The sequence below is a fragment of the Sus scrofa genome, chromosome 14, assembly GCF_000003025.6.
Source record: "Sus scrofa isolate TJ Tabasco breed Duroc chromosome 14, Sscrofa11.1, whole genome shotgun sequence".
NCBI lineage: Eukaryota > Metazoa > Chordata > Mammalia > Artiodactyla > Suidae > Sus > Sus scrofa.
Genome location: NC_010456.5, coordinates 104,314,795 through 104,335,248, shown reverse-complemented (window position 1 = coordinate 104,335,248; position 20,454 = coordinate 104,314,795). Strand labels below are relative to the sequence as shown.

The following is a 20,454-nucleotide window of genomic DNA, read 5'->3' as shown; positions in this document are numbered from 1 at the left end:
GTCTTCCTGGTATATCTTTTTCCTCCCAGGAGTCCTGAGGAGAGATTTTAGGTGGATCTCTGGAAGTCAATATTCGCTGTCCAAAAAATAACTCAACATGTGGGTGCAGTCTTCCAATGTGCTCTGCTGTCCCCAACTTCCTCATTGCTGTGAACTGTGGTGTAGGCCAGTCAACCCCTAGCCTGGGAACCTCCATATCCCGCAAGTGTGGCCCTAAAAAGCAATAAATAAATAAATAAATGTTTGGGTTCAAATTCCAATTCATCTCTTACTAGATGTGGGGCTTTCGTAAAGTGACTTAACTTGTCTAAGCCTCAGTTTCTACAAGTGTGAATTAGGGACAATAATAGTCCCTAGCTCACTGAGTGGTATGGGGAGTGAAGGAAATAATGTATGTATAAAGTTTAGTCCAGAGCTTATTCAACATGAACATTGGAGATGAGGATTATCATGCATTTGTTATTAAACCAGGAAGCCCCGAATTTAGCTTCCTCTTTGAAAAAATAAAAATAAAAACAAGACGTGAAAGTTCTTTTTTCTAATCATTAGCGAAATAGCCTAATTTTGTATCAGGGTTCTCCGAACCTGAACCTCATTTTTTTCTGAATGCTCAATGGGTAAAAACTGCCTGAAAGTTATTCCTGTTGTGGAAGGGGAAACAGGACCATGTCTTTGGGTTAGACTCTTGGTTCCAGATCCATTCTAGTGCACCCTCTGGATCTTGCTTCTAAGGCAAGTGCCTCTTCATTGCCCTTGGAGGCAGTTCTCATCCTTTGAGGCAAATATCGGGGTGGCAAACAAATCATTGAGACTGTCTCCATATCCAGGCACAGGGTCAATGTCTGTATTGGGCTACCAGCCCAGTTACTATTTGTTAAATGAATAATCCAATGGAGATACTTCTAATGTTAAGCCTAATATTGTAAAAGCATGTTTCATGAGGTAGGGTACAGCTCTACCAAAATATTCCCTTCCCCACTCCTGGAAACCCTAGAACAGACTTCCTACTCTTCATCCTCTCCAGATTTTGCTAATATCATTTGGATGTTTCTCATAGAGTTTAAGAGCCTGTGTCATATGATTGCAGGACTTAATCAAAATGTAAAGTACAAGCAGTCTTTATATATCGGCTCAAATAAACTAACTCTTCCCCGTGCCTTTTAGCCGCTCTTTGGGGATGCCTTGACAGCTGCAGTCCTCCAGCTTCTACATTGTTGGTGTGGTGACCCCAAGTGGCCACAATCTGTAAGTGCAAGAGAATGTGACCAAAGCCCAGACAGGCTGCAAAACTGTGTCTACGAATCTGTTCCATACCTCACGGGGGAGAACAATAGAAGGAAATCTGAACTTGAAGCCAAATAAAATCAGTTTTTCTAAAACATGGGCCAAAGAAGTTCAAAAGTAATTAGCCCCAGGTTCTGTTCATTCAACAACTGTTTTTACTGAATTCTAGCTGTGTGCCAGGCTCTGCACTAAGCTCTCACTCAGGCAGAGTGGCTCATCTGTGTGGGGCCTAAGCAGTTGCTCTTGGCTTAATGCTCTACCATCACCATCTTGTAATTCTTAGTAATTTTTTTTTTTTTTTTTTTTTTTGTCTTTTGAGAGCTGCACCCACAGCATATGGAGGTTCCCAGGCTAGGGGTCCAATAGGAGCTGTAGCTACTGGCCTACAGCACAGACACAACAACATAAGATCCAAGCCACATCTGTGACCTACAGCTCAGTGCTGGCTCCCCGACCTACTGAGCGAGGCCAGGGATCAAACCTGCAACCTCATGGTTCCTAGTCGGATTTGTTTCTGCTGCGCCATGATGGAAACTCCCTTAGTAATTTTTTAACAAGGGGTCCCATATTTTCATTTTGCATTGGTCCTGCCCTCAGAAAGATGTCCTGAAAGCACCATTAACTTGCTCATCCCAAAGTTAAAGTCCACTGAGCAATTAGAGAACAATAGCATTTTTTTTTTAATTCCATTCTTCTCTCTCCTTCCTTCCCTCCACGGGTGCCCCCATCCCCCTGCCCACCACCAGCTTATAACACCAACAATTTTCTCTTCTCTTTCCTCTTTCTTCCTTCCTCATTGTTCGTAGTGAATAATGTAATGAAATGATAATATTGACAATAACAGCTGACATTTACCCTCTCGCCACTTTGTAAAATAGCGTCCCTGGACCTCCCTATCCTTCACCATGATTTGTTATTCTTCCTAGCACTTATTACCACTTTTTAATTTATTTTTAGCTCTCTTCTCTAAAATGCCAGCTCCCTGTGAGCAGGGAATTTCTAGGTGTTGATCTTGCTGTATCAGCAGCAAGACCATTGACCATCCTAGACCACTGCCTGCCACACTGAAGATGCTTCATAAATATTTATGTGCTGAATGAATGACTATGCATGAGCCACTACTTTAAATACAGTTCATGTCTAATTCAGGTAATCTTTTCAATAGTTCTATTAGTAAATATAGAGGCAAAACTTGAACACATGTCCTTCTGGCTCCAGAGCCCATTCATTTAACTGGCAAATAAACAAAACTGTTGCCCTGCTTGGAATCCTTGGTTCCTAACACAAAAAATGATTTATTTGTTTTTTTCTTAACTTCTCTCTAGTGTTGCACTGAAGATCAAACAGCTAGTGTTTACAGTTTAGGTTGCTGGGTTTTGTTGTTGTTGTTTTAATGTCTTCTGTCCTTTCCTAAAAGCATGTTATCTTCATTCTCAAAAACATTAAAATCAAAGAAATAACAATATCCTGTTTGCTCTTAAACTGGTAAAACTTCATGGCCAGCTTTTGGAAAAGAGCCCGAGAGAGTCTGTGAGTACAAGTGTAAAACAATTATGTTATCATAAAACAATTACAAAAATTTCTTCTGGTACGTCATCATGTACAATTCCCTTTTCCTCCTATTTTTCCCAGCCGTCGGCAGGGCTTTCTTTGGATGTGTCCTCTTTTTCTATCTCCCACTGACATTGCCCTGCTCTTCAGTGTATCTCAGTCTCAGTCTCAGCTCTAGCAGGAAGACACACTGGAAATTCTGAACTCACATCAGTTCAGACCTGTTATGATTTCAGGACCTGTTCTGAGTGAGAGGCTAACAACACATCTGCAGGATCCCAAGAGGCATAATGAGCCCAGGCTTTACCAGGTACGAGAGGGTAGCCACTGGGGGCAAGTATAATGATTGAGGCCTGGCAGTAGGAAGTTCTAGCATGAATATGCTCAGTGTTAGGACACTGCTACTGTGCTCTCCTAAGACCAAAGCTACCATCACTCTTTTATCAGAACCACCCTCAACATGAGGACTCAGACAACCACTGCCAATGCATTGGAATTGACGTACTAGTTGAAACCTTTTAACACCCTCGATCAAGGAAGTTGATAATGATGAATAAGGCTGAATAAGGTACTACTATGATCCTCTCTTTAAGCATGGCTCCAGATAGCCATTAAGCCTACCTGGGGCAGGCACGCCCCCTAGAGGGAGCAGCTGGCAAGGAGCTAGGCATCTCCAGGCCACATGGAGGGACTGGAGTAAGCATCAGGAAACATAATGAGAATGAGAAAATCTAGTGGAAATTAACATATGGTGGTAACATGATGAAAACAGGGATGCTCAGGGCAGAAGCATTAGGGCAGAAAAACTAATTCTAGACCCCCACCTGCTCATGAATTTCAGCCTCCCAAAAATCTGCCAGCCCTGAGACTTTGAATGCCCAAAGCAAAGCCGTGCTAGGACAGTACAGGCTCTAGCAGTAGGCCTTTCTTTACATTGCTCCTTTTTCTTTGAAGTTCAATCACACTCCGCATGGATAACATCAAATTCCACTTTGCCACCCTGGAATTTTGTTCCCCAATTCAAGTGTTATTGCTGCCTCATTGGGAATTTCATTGGCAACCCAAAGAAGCCAAGGAAAAAAGATGTCTCAGCTCTCCCCTAAAACTATCTCTCTTTTAAAATGAATACTTTGGCTCTGATTGGACCCCTAGCCTGGGAACCTCCATATGCCGCAGGTGTGGCCTTAAAAAGCAAAAATAAAATAAAATAAATACTTTGGGCAGTGGTCCTATTTCCCACATAGAATGAAAACAAACACAGGGCCTCAGAATCATCTGATTTTTGTCTACTTTTCCAACAAAACAGAAAGAAGGCCAAAGAAGCTGACCCCAGGGCGCCCTGGGGGAGGCAGGGGGGAGACAGGATGGGCCACCTGGAGCAGCCTTGTATGAAGTCAGGACGTAGAGAGAAGGCAGGTGAAAGAGACTTAGACCATTGGCAATGCTGGACAACATGAGTCCTGGTCTCAGTAACCCCCCTTACCACTCCTCAGGTGGAGGAGACCCATTCATTCAGATGATGGTAGGGCTGAGTGAGCCAGGAAGTCCTGCATACACTGTGAAAGAAGGGCTCTTGAGCCTTCCTTAAATGACACTGGTAGAAATCATCTCTGGGTTTTAAGTCTCTGAGCTCACCCTGTTAGAAAACCAAACTCCACCTGACCCTGAGCACTGACCAGGAGCAGGGCACCTCAAAAACAAGGTGGGCAGAGGAAGCTAACAGTTTAGGATTTTATAGCAGAAAATATTTGTAGACGTAATGCCTTTCTTCTGTGACAGGGAAGCACAACTAGAACTCTTGAATGTTCTCTCCACCTCAATTTCCCAGATGTGGAGCTTTCCCTAAGAATGTTCCTTGCCCATATTCCCAGGCCCATCCCCTCAATGTCCTAACCCTTCCTTGTTCCTTCTGGGGCCTCACAGTGGAGTCTTTGCAGCCCTGCTGGTCCTTCTGCCTCCCAGCCAAACCCCTTTCCCACCCTCTCTGCCTTTAGACCTTGTAGCTAGTCAAAAACTCCCACCTTCTCCTCTTCACTGAAATGATGACTTTCTCTCTGGACTACCTTATTTCTTTTGCTTCACAAGGTCACCATTGGCTCAGAAGCCCATACAAAGTAGTTCAACAAATATTTATCCAGCTACTGTGTGCCAGGTATGGTAGAAGCTTATGCAGAGGATACTAAGATATAAGTAAGACACAGGTCATACTCTCAAGAATCTTTAGCCTGAGAATGGTTATAGCACAAAATACACGCGCGCGTGCGTGCACACACACACACACACACACACACACACGCAATCAGAATAAATGCCCTGGATTCTTTGGTGCTTCAAGGGATGAAGTGTTCACCTGTGGTTGACAGATCAAGAGAGCTTTCACATGAAGAAGAAAGAACATTTGAGCTGTGCCTTGCATGATGGGCTGCGTTTTGGCAGGCAGAAGTAAGAGTGAGGGATCATAAGGGAAAGGAACCATGAGCACCACATGGAAGAAAATGAGGCATACTGTCAAATAGTAAACAAAACGGAAGTCCTGTCTTTATTTTCCTGCCTTCACATTTGACCATGTGAGCAGATATGTTCCATAAGAGCGGTGAAATAGAATAGTTGACACTGGAATATCAATGACATGCATAAGGATGTACAGAAAGGCATGGAATGCCAGCCTCAGAAAGCTTCATCTAATAAATTTTTTTTTTTTTTTTTTTTTTTTTTTTTGTCTCTTCTAGGGCCACAGCACATGGAGGTTCCCAGGTAGGGGTCCAATAGGAGCTGTAGCCACCGGCCTACGCCAGAGCCACAGAAATGCGGGATCTGAGCCGCATCTGTGACCTACACCACAGCTCACGGCAACACCAGATCCTCATAGCCCACTGAACGAGGCCAGGGATCGAACCTACGTCCTCACGGATGCTAGTTGGGTTCGTTAACTGCTGAGCCATGATGGGAACTCCGAAAAAATATTTTTTAAAAATTAGGAAAACTAATTTGGGCAAATATTGTCCTAAATAAAGGCTTGTTATGAACCCTGTGTGTATCTTCCAAAACAACATTGGAGTGTTGTTTTTTTTTGTTTTGTTTTGTTTTTTGTCTTTTTGCCTTTTCTAGGGCCATTCCCACAGCATATGGAGGTTCCCAGGCTAGGGGTTTAATCGGAGCTGTAGCCACCGGCCTACGCCAGAGCCACAGCAACACGAGATCCAAGCCATGTCTGCAACCTGCACCACAGCTCACGGCAACGCCGGATCCTTAACCCACTGAGCAAGGCCAGGGATCGAACCCGCAACCTCATGGTTCCTAGTCGGATTCGTTAACCACTGAGCCACGACAGGAACTCCAACATTGGAGTGTTTTAACAGTAGCCTTTGGAAAAGACTGCCCTCACTCCTTGTTCAATAACCCAAACATGAAGCTAACAGTGGGCATTCCAGGTCCAGTGGTAATGATAACAGGCAGCACCTGGAGGAAATATTTATGCAGTGTCTACCCTTGTGATGCTGGGAGGGTACTGGGACTGCTAGATCTAAACAGGTTCATTTCTTTAGGAAGACCAAGTATAAGCTTCTGGATATTTTCCCTCAGAACAGAGGATGGGACAGATCCAAGAACCAAAGCAAGAAGTCAGGTCCAGTACCAGGGCAAGACTAGCCGATAGTTCCAAGGATGGATGAAGTCTGTAGATGTTAGCCAGGATTGTGAGACCAAGGGAGAAGTAGAAAGGGTCAGGGGTCAAAGACTAAGGGCTCTGAAGCAGCAATGGCAGCAGAGGCCATGGTAATTAACACATGGCCAGGTTCCCTTTATCCCCTTCTCACATTTCCCTGTAGACTTCTGACCTAGCTGCCAGACAGATGCACAAGTTTTAGAAGATGCTAGACAGTATAAAGTCTGTTTCCTTTGGAAAAAATGACCAAGCCCTTGTGAAAAGCTTTGGTTTCTTCTACTTATTGAATAAGGTAAAAATTACCTGTCTTTTTTCATGGATGTCTACGATGCTCAAATAAAATGAAAGTGAAAAGAACAGTTATAATAGAGTTGTAATTATTTTGCAACCGCATCTACATGTTGATAATCCAAGAATCAACCAGTAAATACCATTAGCTTCCCATACCCCCAACATTACTTTAGGCCCTTTGGAAAGATTCAAAATTTATTTAATGCAAAATCAAATTGAAACATTCAGGAGAAATGTATTCAGACCGAAATTATAGAATTTCAAAGCATTTGACCCTGGATCTTTTTGAGAATGAAAAGACAACACCAAAAAAAAAAAAAAAAAGAAAGAAAAAGAAAAAAGAAAGAAATCCTTTCACTTAATCTACAAATATTAGTCAACAAATATTTATTGACTGTCACTATCCTGTTCCCACACTGATAGGTATCAGATAAAGGCAGACAGACAAATTTTTTTTTTCTTTTTAGGGCCACACCCACGGCATATGGCAAATCCCAGACTAGGGGTCTAATCGGAAATACAGCTGCCTGTGCTATAGCCATAGCAATGCCAGATCTGAGCCGCATCTGTGACCTACACCACAGCTCAAGGCAATGCCAGATCCTTAACTCACTGAGCGAGGCAGGGATCAAACCAGCAACCTCATGGCTCCTAGTCAGAATCATTTCAGCTGCACCACCACAGGAACTCCAAAATAATTAAACTTTAAAAGTGTCCATTTAGCACAGAGATACATGGTCTTTCATCTTAATCCTGCCCTTGAACTATGCATATTAATCCCCATCCTACCAAAGAAGTTATTTTTAAATCTTATGTAGAAATAAAAAAAAATACATCCAAGAGGCCACCATATACCCAAGAGCAACAACAATGCAAATAAGCATTCTGCGTTCTTCCCCTACAACTGACGTCCACACAAATATAAATGAGTTTCATTGATACATCTAATTGTTCTTGATGTTTTTCACTAGGCAACATCTTAGAGAAAATAATTGAAACCTGATATAAATAAGACGGAATATCCATCTGGAGTTGGCATGCGGCCCTTTTTGACCACTTGAAAGTCATTTCTATTTTTGGATCTTGTGATGATGAATCCTGAAACAAATACAATGCAAAAAAGTGGATTTTTTATTTATTGTCATTCATTTAAGGATAAAATTTTGAGATTAGGTATATAAAGAACTGTAACTATTTTTCAAAAATTATTTTTTATTCTTTATAAAAATAAGTATACAAAGAAGAAAAGTATAAAAAGAAGTGCATAAGACTACCTTATACCTACCAAAGAAGAAACCAGAAAATATAAAGGAGACTTACCTTAAAGTAGCTTCAATGGGCAGCTCGAAGGACTGGATCTCAGCCAGGACATTCTCATAGGTTTGATCTGCGTCCTCTTCCAACATTGCTCCTGATTTTCCAGCCACAGACATCAGATTTTCAGTGCAAAACAGTTGTAATTTATAAGAGAAATGTCGTTTTCCCTATAATTATGACAAGGGTTCTCTCTTCATCCAAAGTAGCAGCAAAAAACTGAGCTCACTGTCTGAGCTCATGCTATCAAAATCCTGGCTTCCAAGAATGTTGCACAGCTGTTGCTGTCCTGTCTCTGCTTATAACATTTTACTTATTATTAACCTTGACACAGTTCAGAAAGTTCCTGCCCAATGCCTGCTATATTTATTTGCTTGTTTCTCAAAGACAGTAACAGCAAACTTTGATAGGGATTAGAAAAATTACACTATAAAAAGTTATTAAATTACAACGGACTTGTTAGGGCACATATTTTAATGTTATTTATGCTAACTGCGCCATTAGAGCTATGCTCCTAATTATTCCTGCAACGACACCCTTGCCCACAAACCCAAGCAGTTAACTTACTCAGAAAAAATATGTGTGTAACAATCCTATAGGATATGATTTTGAGGTCACTGGACAAGCACCTTGGTTCCCCATCCCTGTCACTTGCCACCTTACTCACAAAGGTGTGACGTTCCTCCGTTAAAGAGCCATTCCTTTTTTTGTCTCCTGTTCAAAGACAGATGCTCCTGGAAATGGCTTAATTTTAATCCTTAAACCAGCCACTTATGCCTCACTGTGAATGAGTTTGCTAGATCCTTTCTGCAGGAGAGATTTTGATGTGGAGGGAGAAAGCACGAAGACGCCAGCATGTTAAGGGGGCTGGTTGCCACCGAGAGGAAAAAAGTGTGAAAGGAGTAGAGGCCTAAAATATAAAGGAAAAATGTGGAGACCAGCCAGCCAGTCCCAAGGAGGCCTAAAAAATTAAATGGATACATAATTCCCATTACCATTTGTACTAGATCTTCCTGAATTCTGAGTTTAACCTCATGCTTTCTTGCCCAGTACTGGAAAGAGAGGGAGGACTAGTGACATTCTTCTGTATGAATCTATTTTTTTAAGTTTTTATCAGATTTGTTAATATTGTTCTGAAAAGAAACGGGAAGTTCTTTCTCCTCAAAATGTAATATTCATATAACCACAGGCATGCTTCATAAACTGCATCAGTTTTTCACTTCTCTGTGCACCCTTACACTTGTCAGTGCCACACTGAGTGTCCCTCCATGCCCCAGGGCTTTGGGCTTAGCCCTGTGACTTCTGCAGGCCAGTGATACATGACAGTTTGTGAGCTCCAGGCCTGGGCTTTGTAAGGCCTCTCTTGCTGCTGTTTGCCCTCTTACACCTCTACCATCACCTGAGAAAAATATTCCCGGCTAGCTTGCTGGTCCAAGGAGGATGAGACATACAGGAAGCAGAGTCATTGCCACTGATCCACAAAAATGCAGGGAGAAGCATAGTTTTGCATCTAGCTGCAGCAGTCTGAAGCAGAGGCACCCACCCCAGCCATGCCCCAAATACTCACAGACACAGGAGCAATGACGAATGATGGTTCTTTTCAGCCACTGAGTGATGGGTTGGTTATATGTGCTAGTAGCAAACTAATCCAGCAGTCTTCACCTCAACCCCACCAATACCTTCAACTCTTAGCCCTAGTTTTCCTCCAATGGCAGGATGGCAGAAATGCATCAGGAATATGCCTAACACTATTTCCCCCAAGAGGGAGTGATGGTGCCTGCCTTCAAGACCTGACACAAAACAGTGATTTTCTATCTTGTGTTAAAGCCATTTATGTGCAACGTTTTTAATTTATGCCAAATTATCAGACTATGCAAGAAAAGAATGTCTATTTGATTTGTATTTGTATTCCCCTTAACACTAACACATTGCCTTGTGTAGCAGGAGTGTTCAGGAAATGCTTATTGAATGAGTGAATGATTGACAGTAAAGCTACAAGCTATGGATTACTCCTGCCTTCTGAGGAAATATTGGTCCAAATGGTGCAAAAATATGACACTTCCAGATCAAATTTATCAGACTGTGAGAATTCATAAATTCAGGAGTTCCTGTTGTAGCGCAACAGAAATGAATTCAACTAGTATCCATGAGGATGTGGGTTCGATCCCTGGCCTTGTTCAGTGGGTTAAGGATCCTGCATTGCCGTGAGCTGTGGTGTAGGTCATAGACGAGGCTCAGATCCTGAGCTGCTGTGGCTGTGGTGCAGGCTGGCGGCTACAGCTCCAATTTGACCCCTAGCCTGGGAACCTCCACATGCTGCCAGTGTGGACCTAAAAAAAAGGCAAAAAAAAAAAAGGCAAAAAAAAAAACACGTAAATTTATGATGGGAAATCATTCTGGTCATAAGAGAATGTTGGTCATGACTTTACTACATTGTGGAGAACAAATTCATAGGTAATGCCACATATGCATGAACATATATCCCTGATGACCCACCCAGCCCTAAATATAACAGTTAAAAAATTGGGGGAGTTCCCTGGTGGTCTAGTGGTTAGGACTTGGTGCATTTACCACTGTGGGCAGGGTTCAATCCCTGGTCTGGGAACTGAGATCCCATCTCAAGCTGCTGCATACCACAGCCAAAAAAAAAAAAAAAAAGAGTTCTCACCGTGGCACAGTGGGTTAAGAATCTGACTGCAGGAGTTCCTGTCGTGGCTCCATGGTAACAAACCCAACTAGTATCCGTGAGGACTCGGGTCCAATCCCTGGCCTTGCTCAGTGGATTAAGGTCCAGGATTGCTGTGAGCTATGGTGTAGGTCATAGATGTGGCTTGGATCCCGCCTTGCTGTGGCTGTGGTGCAGGCTGGCAGCTGTAGCTCTGATTCAACACTTAGCCTGGGGAACTTCCATATGCTATGGGTGTGGCCCTAAAAAGCAAAAAGCCAGAGGAAAAAAAAATCCTACTGTAGCAGCTTGAGTCCCTGTGGAGGAGTGGGTTTGATCCTTGGCCCAGAGCAGTGAGTTAAAGGATCTGGCATTGTCACAGCTGTGACCTTTGGATTCAATCCATGGCCCCAGAACTTCCACACCCTGTGGGTGCAGCCATTTAAAAAAAAAAAAAAATTCTTCTCCCCACATACCCCAAACTTTCATTTTTTACATTTTCAAATTTACAGAAGAATTACAAGAACTCCATGAATAGTCATATACCCTTCATCTGATTCACCAATTGTTAACATTTTGTCACATTTGCTTTCTCTGTCTCTCTGTTTATTCATGGGGATTTTATAATGTAGGTATATGGTTTATATATGTGTGTGTATATATATATCATCCCTAAATATATAGTAATAAAATTGTGTTTATTTAGAGTATTTTTAGAACAGATTAATGCTATAAAGTAGTATAATTAATGAACCACAATAGCTTTGACTCATTGTTACTCCCTGACCCTGTTCCTTCTACACAACTCTGTTATTCCTTCCTGTACAGCCAGCTCCACCAGGAGATTCAAGGTCTTCCAGCCTGTTGGCCTGGTTGCCTCCCTCCACCCCTCCCTGGTTGCCACCCCTTAGCCCTCCTCACACCTCCTCTTCTCGCACCCCACTCTCCTCGGCTCCTCCCACTTCTGTTAAGTGAATTTTCTCTCTGCCTCTTACTTTCTTCTAAGCCCTGTTCGGCACAAGCAACAACTTCCTGTTTCCACTGACTAAACCAGCATCTTCCTTTTATTCAAAACTTTCCTTGAGTGCCATTTCCTGCCGGAAGTCAGCACAGATTGAATGAACAGGCGAGGAGCTCCTCCCAAAAGCAAGTAGTCAGAAAAACAACCTCCCCTATCCCATAGCACTGACAACAAATTCACCAAATAAGGGAAAGAAAAGGAGGTAATGGAAAGATGTTAAACAGCCATATTCCAAGATGCCCATAAAAGAGAACAGGGAGAATGACTGGAATGTTCCTAGTCTCAACACACAACCTTGCCTCTCAGCTGCAGCTCAAACTGTTTTACTGCTTTCTGGGATCAAGCCTGATCACCAATTAAGTAGCTCTAGGCCGGTGGTTCTCATTAGGTGATCTTGACTCCCCCAACCTGAGGGCAATACCTGGAGACATTTTTGATCATCTCAACTGGAAGTGGTGCCACTGACAGCCAGTGAACAAAGGCCAGAGGTGCTGCTAAATGACCCGAAATGCACAGACCTGTCCCCCACAACAAAGAATTACCCAATTCAAAATGCCAATAGTGCTGAGGTTGGGAAATCCTGCCCTAAGTTGTTCTTTTAGGACATAGCATCAGCCCATGTGTGGTGTTGATATGGCCTTGCTTCCTAGAGCCTGTCTCTGAGCATTTTTTTTTTCCTTCTCTGTAACTGAGTTTTGTTTTTTCTTTTTTCTTTCTAGGGCCACATCTGCAGCATATGGAAGTTCCCAGGCTAGGGGTCAAATCAGAGCAGTAGCTGTAGGCCTATGCCACAGCCACTATAACACCAGATCTGAGCCACATATGCAACCTACGCTGCAGCTTGTGGCAATGCTGGATCCTTAACCCACTGAGCCACAACAGGAACTCCTATAACTGAGTTTTTTTTTAGTTTTTGTTTTTAATTAATCTGCTAAGAACCATCTAGAACGAGAAGCCAATCTTTTTTTTTAAGTCTATTATTCAAATAAAACATCAGTCTATTTTTTTGCATTCCTCCCTTACCAAAACTGGAATCCCAGCCTCCTCACTCTGTACTGGAACCACCAAAGGGAAGCATTATACTCATGGGTTTCACTGGCGCAGGTGCCCCCTCTGTAATTTGCAGTCTCTAGAAAATATCTGGTACCCTGGGGGCAAGGGGTGGATAGAAGGTAGAAGGGTACCAAAAGGAAGTGGATTAGCTTGACAGTTACCACCTGGTGTTCAGTGTATTCAGTTCTGTTCAGAGCCTTGGTGGAGTCTGAGTTCCACCCTTCCATCTCTACCCCATACCTTCCTGTAGAGATAGTTTTCCCACCTGTATAGGTAATCCTCACACTTCTGTATGTTGTTTTTGTTTTTGTTTTGGATTTGTTTGTCTTTTTAGGGCCATGCCTGAAGCATGTGGAAGTTCCCAGGCTAGGGGTTGAATCAGAGCTGTAACTGTCAGCCACAGCCACAGCAATGCCAGATTGGAGCCTTGTCTGCGATCTACACCACAGCTCACCGGAACACCGAATCCCTAATCCACTGAGTGAGGCCAGGGATCAAACCCGAGTCCTCATGGATACTAGATAGGTTCATTACTGCTGAGCCACAATGGGAACTCACTGTATGTTTTGTTTTGATATGTCAAGAAAAAAAATCTCAGTAACCTAGGAATAAAAGAGAATTTCTTTATAAAAGTAGTCTATCCAAAAACAAAACAAAACAAAACAAAACAAAAAAACCCTAAAAAACTCATTAACATCTTACTTGGTGACAAAATGTCAAATGTTGGCCTCCTCAGCTCAGGGAAACAATAATCATAGCTTTACTTGAAATTGACCTGGAAGTCCTAGCCAATGCAATAGGACAAGGTAAAGAAATGAGATATAAAGATTGGGAGTTCCCGTCGTGGCACAGTGGTTAACGAATCCAACTAGGAACCATGAGGTTGTGGGTTCAGTCCCTGCCCTTGCTCAGTGGGTTAACAATCTGGCGTTGCCGTGAGCTGTGGTGTAGGTTGCATACGCCGCTCGGATCCCGAGTTGCTGTGGCCCTGGTGTAGGCTGGCGGCTACAGCTCCGATTAGACTCCTAGCCTGGGAACCTCCATATGCCTTGGGAGCAGCCCAAGAAATAGCAAAAAAGACAAAAAAAAAAAAAAAAGATATATATATATATATATATATAAAGATTGGTAAGAAAGAAGAAAAACTGACATTTACAGAATACATGATTGTACATATATACTATATATCTAGGAAGATGATAGGCCGACTAAGTAGGACCAAAAGATCTACTGGGCCACAACTGAAAGTGCTAACAGAACTTTAAAACATTAAGAAATGACAAGGTCCAAGATTTCAGAAAGGCAGAATGAGGATAACAAACCCATTGGAGGCCCAGGAAAACAAACCCAGAATGAGGATAACAAACCCAGTCAGCATTAAGTTAGGGGCCTGTAAGATAAGCAAAGGCACAAGAAAATCAAGAGCAGCCTGGATATGGGAACACCTAAGCAATTACATAGAATGACCTTTAGCTTTTGCAGTTTACTTTTATAAACTCACCTGGTATGGAGATGATATTCTAGCTTTTAGGGTCGAATGATACAGATAGCAGCAGCTCTTCATATGTCATAATATATCATTTGCTCTTCACCTCTTACATGCTGCCTTGCCATACAAATCTAACAATGTAACTTGAAATACAGAAACACTGATCAGATACAATACAGGCACACAGGAATTTTCCACTTCCTCCCGCATAAAACTCAACATTTGAACTTCTAACCCCCACAATGGTGACTTGTGTTTACCTGGTCCTCTCTTCCCCTACCTGGTATCATTTCTGGCCAGCAACTGAGCTCTTCTAGGCCAGACTTGTCTCCAGTGGCTGGTCCAGGGAACCATCTTTCTCAGCATCTCTCCACCTCTTCCTTTCTTCCTCTCTGTCTTCTGTTTTAGTCTTCAGAGACATCAGGTACTTGTCATTCTCAACCCTTATTTTGTTTCATCCAAATAGTCACTTTGTACACACACACACACACACACTCAAGAAGGTGCATACACACATAACCTGTCTGAAAATCATAGTTTTTTTAAATGGAAGAACATTTTCAAACTCTAAAATTGAAGGCCAGACTTTTTAAAAAAAGGAGACTTTTTTAAAAATTGCCTAAGATTTTCATGTTCTAGTACCAGAAAAAAGAAAAGGATGCAAACCTCCTGACCTGTAGTCCAGTACTCCTCCCCTACACTATTTTGATTTCTTTTTCTCTAATTCTGTACCACCCTGATTAGCATTTTTGGTGAGCAAAGAAATGTATCTCAATCAGAAATATTTAATATATCTTTTAGAAATACTTACATAGCAATTAATGTATGCCAGACATTGTTCTAAGCCCTTTACAAATATTAATTCATTAAATCCACATGACACCCTATGAGGCAGATTATTATCATCATCATAAACATATAAGTCAATTGTGTGATCCAGCTGCTGAAAGTATAGTGCAATCTTAGGCTGCATTAATAAGAGTACAGAGTTTAGGGCCAAGAAGGCTAAAATTCAGTTGTATTCTGTGCTCTTGTTCTGATATCCATTTGCCTCACTCCTTCACTTCCTTCAGGCCTTTACTCAGAAGTCATCACCTCAGTGATGCATTTGCTGGAAACAAAATCCAACATTTTAACTTTTATCTCTATCCCCACTACTTCCTCCACTTTATTTTTATCTCTCAATATTTATCACCTTTGAACATACGATACACTTCACTTATTTATCTTGTTTATCATCCATCTCTCCTTTTAAAATGTAAGATTAATGAGGACAGGGAATTTTTTTTCTGTTTTGTTCACTAAGGAAGCTCCAGTGCCTAGAACTGTGCCTGGCAAAGAGGGGTCGCTCAATAGTGTTTGTTCAATGGATGGATGAATAAATAAGTGAAGAAACATACAGATGAGAAAGGAGAAAAATAAATACCTGAATAATTATACTATATGAAAGGAAGAGATGAGTACTAGAAAAGAAGAAGGGATAAAAAGGCCAGAAAGGATTCAATGCAATGTCTATCAAAGTACAAAGGACATTTTTCACAGAACTAGAACAAAATATTTTAAAGTTTGTTTGGAAGTACAAAAGACCCAGAATAGCCAAAGCCATCCTGAGAAAGAAAAATGGAGCTGGAGGAATTAGGCTCCCTGACTTCAGACTATACTACAAAGCTACAGTCATCAAAACCATATGGTACTGGCACAAAGACAGACATATAGATCAGTGGGACAGAAAAGAAAGCCCAGAATTAAACCCATGTACCTACAGTCCACTAATCTATGACAAAGGAGGCAAGAATATACAATGGAGAAAAGACAGCCCCTTCGACAAGTGGTGCTGGGAAAATTGGTCTGCCACAATGTAGAAGAGTGAAATTAGAATACTTCCTAATACCATACACAAAAATAAACTCAAAATGGATTAAAGACCTAAATATAAGATCAGATACACAATCTCCTTGAAGATGCCTTGAGGCCCAACACAAACCACATGCTGGGTCCCTCCTCCTGACCATCCCAACATTATAAGGCAGGTGCTGGCTTTGCAGAAAGATTCTGTTAAGATGCCGGTCTCTTTCCTTCCTGACTTTCCTTCCTATCAAACGAACTAAAACCCCCAACAAATGGAAGAACTACTTGATGAAGCATTTTTCACTCCTGGAAGAAGGAGATCAACCAGAACCAGTCATGGGGCCACTAAACACCAGCTGTGAAAGACAACGCAGGAGTTCCTGTCATGGCTCAGTGGCTAACGAACCCAACTAGTATCAATGAGGATGCAGATTCAATCCCTGACCCCACTCAGTGGGTTAAGGATCTGGTGTTGCTATGAGCTGTGGTGTAGGACACAGATGAGGTGCAAATCTGGCATTGCTGTGGCTGTGTCATAGGCCAGCAGCTACATTTCCAATTTGACCCCTAGCCTGGGAACCTCTATATGATGCAGGTGCAGCCCTCAAAAGACAGACCAAAAAAAAAAAAAAAGACAATGCAATCTTGCCTCTATCCTGATCCTTAACCTATAGTCTAATTTTCTACTCCCCAAACTATAAACCCACCTCCTAAGCTCTCCCAAAATGGGGGTACAATCTTTAAGGCATTAGCCTGCTGTGGCCTCCTTTGCCTGGCAAAGCAATAAAGCTATCTTTTTCTTTTTCACCCAAAAAAAAAGACCAGATACTATAAAACTCTTAGAGGAAAACATAGGCTGAACACTCTCCGACATAAACCACAGCAACATCTCCTCAGATCCACCTCCTAGAGTAATGACGATAAAAACAAAAATAAACAAGTGGGACTTAATTAAACTTAAAAGTTTCTGCACAGCAAAGGAAACCCTAAACAAAACAAAAAGACAACCTGCAGAATGGGAGAAAATCTTTGCAAATGAAGCAACTGACAAAGGATTAATCTCCAAAGTTTATAAATACCTCCTGCAGCTAAATACCAAAAAAACAAACAACCCCATCAAAAAATGGGCAGAAGATCTCCAAGACAATTCTCCAAAGAAGACATACAGATGGCCAAAAAGCACATGAAAAGATGTTCAACACCACTCATTATTAGAGAAATGTAAATGAAAACCACTATGAAGTACCACTTTACACCAGCAAGAATGACCATCATCAAAAAGTCTACAAACATTAAATGCTGTAGAGGATGTAGAGAAAAGGGAACCCTATTAACACTGTTGGTGGGAATGTAAATTGGTGCAACCACTGTGAAAAACACCATGGAGATTCCTGAGAAAACTAAAAATAGAATTACCATTTGATCCAGCAATCCCACTCCTGGGCCTCTATCCAGAGAAAACCATGGCTTGAAAAGATACATGTACTTCAGGGTTCATTGTAGCACTATATACAATAGCCAAGACATGGAAACAAACTAAATGTCCACGGACAGAGGAGTGGATAAAGAAGATGTGGTACATATACATAATGGAATATTACTCAGCCATTAAAAGGAATGGCACTTGTAGCAACATGGATGGACCTGAAAATTATCATCCTAAGTGAAGTCAGTCAGACAGTGAGACACCAACATCAAATGCTATTACTTACATGTGGAATCTAAAAAAGGACACAATGAACTTCTTTGCAGAATAGATACTGACTCACAGACTTTGAAAAACTTACGGTTTCCAAATGAGACAGGGGGTCGGGTGGGGTGAGGGGATGCACTGGGGGTTTGGGATGGAAATGCTATAAAATTGGGTTGTGATGATCGTTGTACAACTATAAATGTAATGAAATTCACTGAGTAATTTTTTAAAAAGGGGATCAGGAAGGGTAACCCAAGTATCCATTGAAAGATGAATGAATAAACAAAATATAATACAAACATACAATGGAATATTATTCAACTTTAAAAGGGAAGGCTATCCTGTCACACGTGTTCCAACCTGGATGAACCTCGGGATATTATCCTAAATGAAATAAGCCAGTCACAAAAAGATTCCATTTACATGAGATATCTAAAGCAGTCAAATTCACAGAAAGATAAAATAGAATGGTGATTGCCAGGGGAAGGGAAGAGGCGGAAATGGGAAGTTTTTGTCTAGTGGGTATAGAATTTCAATTTTGCAAGATGAAAAAGTTCTGGAGAGGCAATGCACAACAACGTGAATTTACTTAACATTATTGAACTACACACTTAGAAATGGTTAACATGATTTAACAAAAATACAGGGCAGAGTCAGGAGAGAACAAAAGTATTTGTGTAGAAGAGACACTTTGAAAATTGAAGAATGAGTACTGTCTGGATATTCTAGGGTGGTGAGGGGACCCACAGCGCATTGCTATGCAAAGGAGTTGGTAGGAACAGGGACCTCTGATGTAGAGAGAGGGTGTGGCCAAGGACGTGAGAGTGTGGCTAGGGTTATAAACAAGGGTTGTTTGCTGGGGATAAGTATGGAGATGCAAGGTAAACAGAACTTCTTCCCTTGTTGTTTTGCAAGTACTGTTGCTATACCCATAGCAACTAACAAGATGGCTGGCACAAGTTAGGTGCTCACTAAATATTTGTTCAATAAATAATCTTTACACAGCAGTACACTGCTTTGTAAGTAATAGGTAATCAATAAATATTTAATCGTGATATCAAAGTTTGTCTTACAAAGACTATCTAAAATGAAATAGTTAAAAGTTAGTTTAGTTATATTAGCATTATTATTTCAACATTAGGAAACTTTTCAAGATACTCAATTTAAAAACTATGACATTAAACATATAACAATCAGTATGGTAAAATAAAACTAATATATAAATTTTTTAAAAAACTATGGCATTATTATTTTCTGGAGACACTGAGCAATATGGTTTGTTATTTGAAAGTTAGTTTACAATGGAATATTACTCAGCCATTAAAAGGAAAGAAATAACGGCATTTGTAGCAACATGGATGGACACAGAAATTTTCATGTTAAGCTAGGTCAGTCAGACAGTGAGACACCAACATCAAATGCTATCACTTATATATGGAATCTAAAAAAATGACGCAACGAACTTCTGTGCAGAATAGATACTGCTGACTCACAGACTTTGAAAAACTTGTGGTTTCCAAATGAGACGGGGGTTGGGATGGGGTGAGGGGATGCACTGGGGGTTTGGGATGGAAATGCTATAAAATTGGGCTGTGATGATCATTGCACAACTATAAATGTAGTAAAAATTCATTCAGTAATTTTTAAAAATGAAAAGAAAAAAAATTAAAAGGTGAGGGGAAAAAAAAGTCAGTTAAAAAAAAACAACAAAAAACTATGGTATCCAAAAACTATCATAGTTCCAGAGGGCCAATCTATATACTTTTTCTTATCATCTTCAAAATTCAGGATGCAAAATTTCATTACAAAAAGCATTTTGGTCTTTCAACTAATCTGTGTTTTCTAAATAAACTACATTCCTACTGTTCTTCAAAGGATAAAATTTTTAAGTAATTAAGAAAATACTTTTAGGAGTTTCCTGGTGGCTCTGCAGGTTGGGGATCCAGTGTCTTCACTGCAGTGGCTTGGGTTGCTGTTAAGGCACAAGTTTAATCCCTGGCCTGGGAAATTCTGCATGCTGCAGGCACAGACAAAAAAAAAAAAGAAGAAGAAGAAAGAAAAGAAAAGAAAATACATTTGAAAATCTGTTCTAAATTTCTGATATAACTCACCACAACATTCTGTTTATAAAGCCATAGAGGACATGGTGTTTTAACGACTATTAGAATATCATTACTGTTATCTAAGAGTCTACTCTCTGGAACATGCCGTGATTCTGCACATCTCAAAAGCTTTATAGATGCTGCTTCCTTTATCTGTCCTCCCCAGGCTTGTTTTCTTGTAGAACATGGAGATAATAACAGTCACACCTACCTTATACCATTTTTGTGAAGAATACATGACTTTTGAGCATTTACGAGGTAAAGCACTCTAGAGAGTGTTTGGCACATAATGAACATCAATGTCAGCTCGTACTGCTACTTATCTTTCAAGGACTCCTTCAAATGCCACCACCCTGTGTAGAATGATTTGCTACAATCTCCCATAACTCTTCTGAATAGGCCTTTATTAAAGCTCTTAGCCCTTAGTGTTACTGTTGTTCTGCTCTGTAGTTACCTACCTTACCAGACTATGAGCTACA

At 41.1% G+C, this 20,454-nt stretch overlaps 1 protein-coding gene across 2 annotated transcripts in view; it reads right to left on the bottom strand.

Moving 5' to 3' along the window:
* The window catches only part of EXOC6 (exocyst complex component 6), a 222,696-nt gene extending 214,390 nt beyond the window's left edge, over positions 1–8,306 (bottom strand). Inside the window, exon 1 of one of the 2 annotated variants that reach the window (XM_021073792.1) lies at positions 8,111–8,306. In XM_021073792.1, coding sequence (XP_020929451.1) covers positions 8,111–8,223 — 113 coding nt within the window. In that variant the 5' untranslated portion in view covers positions 8,224–8,306. The remainder of the gene's footprint in view (positions 1–8,110) is intronic. The other variant, XM_021073794.1, reaches the window with a different exon arrangement.